The sequence below is a fragment of the Haplochromis burtoni genome, unplaced genomic scaffold (assembly GCF_018398535.1).
Source record: "Haplochromis burtoni strain Fernald_Lab_line unplaced genomic scaffold, NCSU_Asbu1 Contig_348, whole genome shotgun sequence".
NCBI lineage: Eukaryota > Metazoa > Chordata > Actinopteri > Cichliformes > Cichlidae > Haplochromis > Haplochromis burtoni.
The window spans coordinates 217,084-228,077 of NW_024582709.1; the positions used below are offsets into that span (position 1 = coordinate 217,084).

At 37.9% G+C, this 10,994-nt stretch overlaps 1 protein-coding gene across 2 annotated transcripts in view; it reads right to left on the reverse strand.

The window, feature by feature from the left end:
- Positions 1-4,118: 4,118 nt before the first annotated feature.
- cacng5a (calcium channel, voltage-dependent, gamma subunit 5a) overlaps positions 4,119-10,994 on the reverse strand; it is a 20,055-nt gene continuing 13,179 nt past the window's right edge. For both annotated transcript variants that reach the window (XM_005942744.2, XM_005942745.2), the window contains 4 exons: positions 9,502-9,588; positions 7,652-7,792; positions 7,016-7,161; positions 4,119-6,777 (listed from right to left, as the gene is read on the reverse strand). In XM_005942744.2, the coding sequence (XP_005942806.1) occupies positions 6,514-6,777; positions 7,016-7,161; positions 7,652-7,792; positions 9,502-9,588 (638 nt within the window). In that variant the 3' untranslated portion in view covers positions 4,119-6,513. The remainder of the gene's footprint in view (positions 6,778-7,015; positions 7,162-7,651; positions 7,793-9,501; positions 9,589-10,994) is intronic.

Below are 10,994 nucleotides of genomic sequence, written 5' to 3' on the forward strand. Positions count from 1 at the left end.
TTAGTATTTTAGTTTAGTATTTAGACTTTATAAGAAAATATTGAGAAGTGTATGGTGTAATTCATTTAAAAAGTTGGCTGGATATATTATCTATGCAGCTTTTTTAAAATCCATCTGGTGGCATGTGGCTAAAGGAAGAGCCTATGAAAGTTTCCGCTTGATTTTGATTTTACTTTCTTTAATAGTTCAGGTTTCCTTAATAGTTTGTGCATTGGCGTTAACATAGGGTTCAGCATCATTTCCTACACCCAGATCCTGATGTTCAAAAAAAAAAAGAAAAAGATTTGCATGACATTAATGAAAACAGATGATGCACACATTGATTTGCATAGATGTCAATGCTACACCAAATTGTCCTGAGTACCCTACATGTTTAGTAAAACATTTCAGATATTAAAATGCAAGGCGATGCCCCGTTATTTTTAATTTTTTAATTATATTTTGCCTGATTTAGGTCTACATTACATCTGCCAAACACAGATGTAATGTAGACCTTGTACACATTAAAGTACAAGACTCAAACTGTGAGACTCGGTTGTTCTCTCCCTATTGAGTCTAGTTTCCCATCGCTTTAGGGGAATATGTGATTTTAATTTCACTGATATGATTTCAATATGAATGTGATTTTGTTACTCAAAAAATATTGTGTGTTTTTCCATCCAGCTAACTTTTACTGCTGTTGCCAGTCAACTGCTTTCCAGATGGTACATAATGGTGGATCAAAATCTGATGGCCCATTTTTATGTTCATAACTTCATCAATTTTGGATCCCCAAACCCCCTGGCTGAAATGTAGCCTCACTGTATGCACTCACTATTGTTCATCTCTGGTGACCACCTCTGTAGATATTGATGAACCACAGAAATTTTAATCTGGAGTCATCACTCTAGAAATTGTATGTCTATTTCTTGTGTGATTTGGGATGCCAGAGGCTTTTCTTCCTTTCTCATTGTTTCCCTTCCTTCTTGACAGCCACCCTTCCACTGAGACCATTTCTGATGGGGCTTCAGGGAATAGCAGGGATCAACTGAAAGGTCAGATGCATCTCTTTGGTTCTGCATCAGATCTTTGCTGCAATTCCCCCCTATTTTTTAAGGACATGCCTTTCAGAGACCTGTTTATGTGCTTTTTCATTTTTCCATAACTTGCTTAGTTTCCTCAAAGTTTTCAAAGACACAGTGCACACCATGCCAAGTTATGGCAAGTTATGCAAAACTAATAGCTCTTTAAGGGAATCCCAATACTGGTGTAATGATGCTATTTCAGTAATCTACCTTAGACTATCTAAATGATCCAGATTACTATTCCTACACTAAGCAAGATAAGAGCTTATTTAACTTCAACTTTTAAAAAAATCTCATTATCATTAGATTAAAGAGAATTATAAAGTTTTTTTGGTTTTGGTTTTTCCCTTGTGGTAGTTTTGGTGTTTTAGCTATTTCCTCTTCATGAACCAATAATGAACAGTCTCGGTTTGCTCCAGTTCCTTGAGACACGTATGCAGCTTGCATATATCACTTTATTCATCCTATCTACACCTTGAATTGGTGATTCAGTGTGAAGCTGTAAATGCATTTCTTACCTGAAACAAAACTGTGTTGTTTCCCACCTCTGTGTTTTTTGTTTGTTTGTTTTTTTTGGGGTTTTTTTTGTAAAGTTTCACACTGATAAAAATTGAGAAAACAGGTTTTGGGTTACTTATAAATGTCACTGCATAATGAACAAACCGGATTCCAGTGTTGTTGGGAATGAAACAAAAAGCTGTTCTGTTTGTAGCATTTTTTTATTAATCTTAAGCTCTTTGCATGGTCAGTGTACATTATGTGGATGTAAGTGAATGAGAAAGAAAAGAAATGACCTGGTAGTGTTGTACATTCACAAAAGTAACACTAGATGGAGGTGTTGTCAAAAGGCACTGGGTCCCCTTCTAGCCAAGACAGAAGAATTTTGAAGAAGTGCAGACACATATTCACTTGATTCATCTGGAAATGTTCTTCTTTAATTATACAGAAACTAGAAAGGGAACTTTGATGAGTTCAAATGAGCGTGTGTCCCGAAATGTGTGTTAATTACTTATTACAGTAATTAAATTTGCAACAAATGGTTTCATTGTTATAGAGGTAATCAGTCTGGGAATGTGCCATCTCATCAGGTCAATATATAAAACGGTTCATTCAGTTTGTGGGCACATCAGTGCACGGTGCAGATTAGCCTGTTTCCATCCTGCTGATAACCCCATCTCATCCACCTAGATGGACGAGTGCCAGCTTGCACAGGGAGGCCTGGTTCAGAGAGAGTGACTCACTGTGGTCGTATAGTTCATAAAAGACATTAGTGATTGCAATGTATTTTCTCTTAGTCTAGCTGTTGATTTACAGATTTATTTAGATGCCACATAGTGGGAAAATAATTTGACATCAGTGGTTGATATTCTGCATGTTCTCCCCGTGTTTGCGTGGGTTCTCTCCGGGTACTCCGGCTTCCTCCCACCGTCCAAAGACATGCAGCTTGTGGGGATAGGTTAATTGGATAATCCAAATTGCCACTAGGTGTGAATGTGCGAGTGAATGGTTGTCTGTCCCTATGTGTTAGCCCTGCGACAGACTGGCGACCTGTCCAGGGTGTACCCCGCCTTTCGCCCTATGACAGCTGGGATAGGCTCCAGCGCCCCCCGCGACCCTGAAAAGGATAAGCGGAAGCGAATGGATGGATGGACGGATGGTTGATATTCTTCTGTTTATTAGGTACATGTAGTTGTTTATCCATCTTTGGTCCTCAGAACTTCCTTAATTCTTCCTAGCATAGATTCAACAAGCTACTGGAGAAATTACTCAGAGGTTTTAGTTCTTGTTGACATGGCAGCATCACACAGTTCCTGCAGATTTCTTAGCTGTTCACATCCATGATGAGAATGTCCTTTTCCACCAAATCACAAAGAAGCTCTAATTGGAAGCGATCTGCTGATTATGGAGGTTGTTGCTGATAGGAGGGGTACCCAGTGTGTCCTTCTGCCGCTTCAAAGTTCACTTTTGTACCTTCAGAGATGCTCTTATCAATAAGTTTATTGCAACAAATGATTATTTGGGTTACTCTTGCCTTCCTATCAGGTTGAAACCATTCTCCTCTGACCTCTGGGATCAACAAAGAATTTTCACCCTGATAGCTCATTAAATATTTTCTCGTTGTCTGTAAACCTTAGAGATTGTTGTGCAGGAAACTACCAGCAGAAAAGCAGCCTCTGAAATACTGTCGTCCGGCACCAACAATTATTCCACATTCAGCATCAGTGAAATCACCTTTCTTCTCTATTCTGTTGCTCGGTTTGAACTTCAGCAGGTCATCTCGAACATGCCTAAAGAGATGCTGCCAGGCAATTGGCTGATTAAATATTTGCATTAGTGGCTGAACAGGTGTGGCTAATAAAGTGGCCAACGGGTGTGTAACTACAGTTTCTATTTGTTATGCATTTCCACTCTGTGCCAACAGAAGGTGGTACTTGACTACACATTTACTATACTTTGTAGTTTACCAGCAGATCATTTTCTTTAATGGCAATAAACATCTACAGCAAATGGCTTTACCTGCCTGAGAGTAACAAGGGTTAATCTCCTTGCATTAGTTTGTTGTTTTGTGTTATTGATCGAGCCACAGTCTCCTTCCCTGACTCATTTTGTGCAGTTAACTGAGTATTAGTTTAGGCAAGCTATGAAGTCAAGCTCCACAGCCCCGCTGCAGCTGTTCTCAGTCTTCTCAGCAGTTCTCAGTCTGCCCACAGCTGCTGAGCATCTGCAAGCCGCTTTGTGACCCACATCCAGCCCCCTGAACCTGATCAGCATTATGTCTGTTGCTACTGATACTTAGCAACAAGACTCTGATGTGATCCCAGAACAGATAAATATTATACGAGCTATTACAGATGTAAATAACAGTTTCCTCTTGAATATGATACTCATGATTGAATTTAAGGATGCCTTGCTGTTTTTAAGATTTATTGTCATTTTTAGTTGTAATACTCATGGATTTTGGAGATTTCAGGTTCAGAGTTTTTGAATTTTGAAGGACCCTTTAGGGATATGCATGCACAATAAACTCAGACTTTGGTAGATTCATGCAGTGAGTATTTATCAAATAATAATTTTATTTGAGAGAACACACCGTCAATTGCACATCTAACATCATGAATATGACTGAATGTAAAAATACACATATTAACATTTCATGACACCATTTGGGATACTTTGCATTAATGTAAGCTTAACAATATGAAAAAGCTCACACTGTCAATGTGAAGCAGGAGGCAAAGCAGCTGTCAAATATACTGCAAGTAAGTCTACCCAACAATAAAACAACCAGTTTTGACATGAATAGATGTCTATACAAAAAAAATCTATACACATAGATGATTTTATATGTACAGTGTTTAAAATAAACAAAATAGAATGGGTGTGTATACTGTAGTTTCAAAGAGTGAAAGTTTAACTTGGCACAGTTTGTGTTTGTTAGTTTTATGTACTTGTGCAGGTGGAACAATGTGATCCAGTGATGAAATGTTGCATGCATTAATATCACGTGGAGCTCACACCATATACTGACAATAAGTAAAATTTTATTTATATGTCAAACTAACACAAAATTATCGCAACAAGACAAAATGCAGCTATGTAATATGTTTTTTTTACACCTATACTGCATGAAATGTGTATATTCAATACACTGGTGCTTAACCTGGATACAGTGTCTTCCTTGGCACACTCAGGACTGCGGTGCATTTGTTAACATATAAGAATATTCTTTCTTTTTGAGGGAGAAATAAAAAAAATACGCTTACAGAACTTGGTTGAAGTGTCTCTATAGGAGAGGTATTTCACTATATGCAGAAACATCCCACTTAGCAGCATCTCCTTTGCACATCTTACATTCACAATAAACCCATCTGAAAATGGTATTTTAATACAACCTGACTGACTCGTTCTACATCCAAGTAGGAACTTCAACCTTCAACCTCTCCCCTTTGGCATTCTCTTATAAACTAATAGTTTATAACTCTAAGTTAGCAGCAACACTCAAACACTGTTGCCTTTCTGATATTTTTGCTTCCTTCTTGTTTTATTTGTTTCAAAACTAATAAGTGCACAAATTAATTATAGGTCCTCTTTGAGTAAAAGGGTTGTTTATATACAGATAGTTAAGTTCGCCGGTGTGACGCAGTCCTGTATATAATTCATGACGAGATATGAGTGCATATAAAGCATTAGTTTGTTTCCTATGTACAATAAAACACTCAGTTTCTATAGCCATTAGCGTGTTCGTATTTCGGCCTTTAAATAATGTATCTCATATGTGTGAACAAGCAACCTATAATGCAAACCCATCCTTTGATGTCAACATTTACATTTCTTAGATGGACCAATGCGAACAAGCTTGAAAATGAGTAATATTATGCGTAAATACAAAATAATGACATATTCCTGATAGTGCTTAAAAAGTTTACAAAACTCTCATGGCTTCACAACAACAAACGGTTCTTATTCGGTGTACAGACATGGAGAAAATCAACTAAAAGTCATATAAAAATGTCAAATACCAGCTGCATTGGACCCAACAAATACATCTTTTAACTGTTTATTTATAAGATGGAACATCAGTAAAATTATCTGAGCAGTTGTGATTCACAGCTGTTTCATAACCTTAAGCCTGCACTTGAACATGAAAATGTTCAAAGCTGAATTTTAGAGCCTTCACATGAACACGTCTGAAACAACTGTGATGTGCATACAAAGAAGTACATGGCAACAAAATGTGCAACGCTTTGCAGTTGAGGCTACTTTAATCAGAAACAGCTGAGCATGTGAGCATGTAATGCCTGTGTACACTAACACCGCTGTTGCACATGCACCATTTATAGAATAAATGAGAAGCAATTTTCTGAACCCTATTAGCCTTTATGAATGGCAAGTGCACGCTATTTGCTCAATTATCACATGATAAGAGAATCAGAGTGAGGAAACATTTTCTCAGAACAAGAACCCGGGATGTTTGAAGCACATCCAGCTACACTATGTGATTCCTCTGATTAGCTGCTTGTTTCTACGTGAAACTATGTCGATGTAAAATGTTTGCATTTGAGGAAAAACCTGCCGATTCTATAATAATTACATATACAGAGCCTACTGATCCAGTTCTTACCTAGAGTCTAAAGCTAGCAGGGTGGCAGCCAGCTTTCACGCAAAAACTTGAGAAAAAGCTAATAAAAGTAAAACCAGGTAAAACTATTTCCTCTGTCACTTGTTGTACAGCCTGGAAACAAAGTGAACCTGCGACTTTCAGTTTACTGTTGCTCTCTACAAAATCAAAAACTGCTTAAAAAAATTAATGGTAGAGAGGGTAAAGATAGTTCAAACAGCTGAAGCGGAAAGATCGAGCTGGATAATATTAAATTATTCAATAATTTTATGTCAAAATTCAGGCAGCTCAAAAAGACCCCATCAGTGAAACAACCGTGCCTCATCTGCCTCAGCAGGGTGAGGAGGACATTTGTTCATACTCTGGACACTTGAGAAGGGCGGGGTAGTTAGAGGAGTTCATCTGGAGTGAGGCCTCGGAGGAGATGGAGGAGGGACTGCGACCACGTCCGGCCCAAGCGTCTGGATGGAGGAACTGACCGGAGTAATCTGAGCAGTTGCTGAGACGAGGTCTGTAGAAGCCCTGATGGGGCCTGTACATTTCCTCTGCTGTGTAACGCTTCATGAACAGGTACACTGACATCACACCTGCCGTCTGGGGAGGGAATAAACAGATTAAGGCACAGTACATCTTCAGCTGCTTTAAGGACAAGATTTGCTAAATGCCTAAAGTACAAGGCAAGTAATGAGATTAAATCTATACAAACAAAACTGAGACCAGTGCTAAGTTTATGTACATAAAACCATTAGTTAGACAGAAAATGGTTAAATATTACTGTGGCTTTGAAACATTCTTGTAAAATGTGAGATACGATTTGACTTTCTGAAGTTACCTCAGTGAGCAAGAAGGAGATGGCAGCAAACGCAAATGACCATCCATACTTGTAGCTGAAGTAAGCCTCATTAGTTTTGGTCCTGTTCAACATTTCATCATTAATATTGGAGATGTACAACACCAGACCAACAACCAAAGACAGACCTGTGGAAGGCAGAGAGACGAAATGATTAAAACTTATTTTATATAGCAAAGGTACACATTACTGATAGCTGCATAATTTTGCATAATATTTTCCAAAGACAGAGTTAATGAAAACAATCATTCTTTCATATGACAGTGATGGACATGCACAATTATATTGGGCCACAGTCTCTCTTAATCTGTGAATGCATGTCTTTTCAGTCCATTGCCACAGATGTATGAAATCAAACACCAGGGTTTGCAAAATTTGTGAAAAAATTGGAAAGTTTTGTTTACTTTCCTGCTGTGTGCAGCAGGGGTCTGGTAGCTGCAACACTGGCATACTGTAATTCATTTTACAGATTATAATGTGACAAGATGAATGACGTGCAACAGATGGTAGCACAGTTGAACCTTGTCCCCCAACCTCCCACCAAGCAAGCACACGTGCATGCACACATGGCGCCACTTCGTCCATCTAGTGCAGATACAGTAAGTATAAATCAAGTACCTGACAAGATGAAGAAGATTCCAGAAACAAAGGCCAAGATGGTGCGATGTGGTCGAATGTGGCCGATATTACTGAGTACAAAACCAATGAACATGAAGAAGAGGCTGACCAGAGGAAAGGGTGTAGAAGAGCGAATCATCTCTAAAAGGAGAGAAGGGAAGCAAAAAGAAAATAAACTGATGAGTTTGAGTGTGTTTTATGGGTCCTTATCTTAGCTAATATAAAATTTCAATATCTGTATTTATTTATTTTTCTTATTAAAATTTGCTGTAGTAGCAGCATGAAATATTCAGTCGGTCTATCTTACGCCTCACTTTCATGGATTTAGTGTTTAATTACCTTGACTAACTTTTGATTCTTTTATGTTAAGACGGAGCAGGGCCTGCTCGCTGTGAGAAAATGGCAAAAGACCTCTTAGAGTCTCTGGTACTTTTTCCCGAACCCCCATTGTGTTCTTCATTACCTCCAAAATATAGCCTTTTAGCTAAGTGGACCAGATGTCTAAGGCCATAATCTTAATGGAATTTGGCTTTAATGTTCATTAGCTGGTAAAACATTGGATTCAGTGGCAATCTTGCCAGTTGAAATCTACAAGAAATATTCAAAAATCTTTTCTGAATGAAAACATAAACATTTGGCTAGCAGATACATTGGACAGTGGTTTACTTTCAATGTCATCCTAAACTGTTTTTTAAACATCCACTGTCACCAGATCTGGACCCAAATCCTTGAGGACTGTTCACAGCATCTCGATTAATTTATGGCACAAAAAATTCAGCCAGTTGAGTAAACAAGAGGAAGTCCAACCTAGTTCTAGTCCTAATTAATTAAATGGCTGGTCAGTGTATGCTCTCCTGTTGTTTCCCTTGTCTTTTGGCCATTTGTCCCTCTTCACAGCTTCCTGCTTGCCTCCTCATGTCTTTAGGTATTATTATTGTTAGTTTGTACTTTGCTGGAATTTTGTTTAACTCATCCTGTGGCTCTCATTTAGTTATTTGCTTCTTCCAGAAAATGCAAACCCTTACATTTTATTTTTCAACTTTTCTGCATTTGTGTCAGTTTTTTTCAACCCCCACATAACAGCATAAAAGAGTGTGCTAATCTTTGAGTTACTGCACCTACTCAGTGTAACTATATAATTGCAGGCTCTGGAAAAACTGACTTTTATATAGCTTGGCAATGTTATTTTCCTACAATTTGCTTGCTTGACTTGGTGAGACTCCACAGCTTTAAACTTAAAGTGCCAAATGCTAATGCGTATATGTATGCCCATGCATTTTCACCATGTAGGGAGTTATTTAAATAGCATCACTGAATTTTTCATTAACACTCAGTATTTGTCTTGCATGCATTTGCCTTGGGGATTATTCCACAAATTGCAATATCACTCCATCCTAAAAAAAAAACCCCACATACTGTATGAGATGGCAGGACAGCAAAGAGGTGTGGACTTAATTCATGTGAGTTGTACTCAGGTAAAACTTAGTTATTTTCTGTTATCCTGTTAGACTTACAATATCAAAACAGGATTTACATATGAATTGAGTGTTTGTTAAGAATAATCTTATCATTGTCTTGTGAAAAAAAAAAGAAGACTTCTGACAAATGTATGTGGCTTCAGTTAACACAGTTCTTTCACACACTTCTATATAAAACATTGATGTTTTTATCATCTTGGTTCTGCATTTCTGTGCAGTAGCTTTGGTACGGTACATTTTTCTATGACTAAAACCGCTGTGGCCCTAGATGCTATTATGGTGAAGCATTTCAAACTAAATGGCATCTTTTCAGTTTAGAAAATAGACTGAAAAATGGTCAGAAATAATCATGACATGTGAACAGTTACTTACTGAGTACACTAACAGTGGACTCAGATGTCATCTGCACATTAGTGGGCATCACATACTCAATGGTAAAACACCGTCCATTCTCCTCTCCTGGAATAAAACACAGGGAAAAAAAATATTAAGTGAAATTTCAGTATATGTTTTTGTACACAAGCGATTAATTAAATCCAACCCTGAAGGTCATACAGTACACATGCAGAATACATGGATGTCTTGACATGATGAATACCTATAATGGCAAAAATGAATAAATGTCACAAATGTCATGTTTTCAAACAAGTTGTTGGAACGACGAGTTGCAAGTGGTATCTAAGGACCAAGCTCAGTTTATTTTCTCTGTGAGGCTCTTAAATTTAAATATCACTTAAAATCAGTCAACTTAGAAAGAGAATGGGGAGTTTATAGCTTCCACACAGTTTATGCTGTCAGTATTTGTTTGAGGAACACCCAACATTAGACTTTAACACCTTTCTCCTTATCGCGCTGACACATACAGTACAAAATGTGGCAGCAAAACACACCAACTGATTTTTTTCATCACTTCATTAACTCCACACACTATGAGGTGTTGGATTAGGTGATATTCTGGGGTTCAGCATATGTAATTACCTTCATACTGCTTCCACAGAATACACATATAAGGATGTGTTATGTTTTTGCATAGCTATTTAAGAAAAATATAATATATCAAACAAATCTGGGAGATTCTTGAGACTGTTCTCCAAGGATTTAGCCAGTTATTGACCCCATGTTTATAGTCTTGCTGGTTTTCACTTTAATGAAAAGTCAGTTTTTATTGTGCATTTCTAGGGTTTCTTTGTGTATGCAAATATCGGGCCCCCACTTCTTAGTGATATCACATACAGTATGTCTACATGTGCACATATGCGCAAATACAGTCTGTAATTTGTTAGTTAATTACCTAACTATATCATGACATAGTTATATTTAACAGACATTAGGATTAATATGTCTGCATATGAATATAAGACAGACAGACAGCAGGAGAAACTGATGGAGGAGAAGTTTGTAAACGCAGACTGATTGGACCAGTTCAGGTCCACATTGTGTATACATATGTAAGTCATTGCAGATCTCCCTCAAACATGCTCATTGTATCAGCTTTTCTTTTAACATAAAGTAAAAGCTTGAGCCACTATGCAGTAAGTCCAAGGTTCCCTTTGGTCATGAAATATTTTGTACTCCAGTCAACAGCATTTCTGTACTACTACTAATCAGCACTTTCTTTTTATTCCCAACAAAGGAAAATAACGACTATTACTGTCAGGGTCCTGGGACTGGGCGACCCAGGATCCCTGGGCAGTCATGGACCTGTGTATTATTATTATTATTATTATGTATTTTTGGTGTCGTTTCCCCTTCTCTGTGTGTGTACATATGTGTTTCTCTGTGCTGTGTTAGTCTGTGTCCCACTCATATGTTTAGGCGAGGTATGGGTGTGTATGTCTGCGGGTGTGCCTGGAGGATGGAGCTCG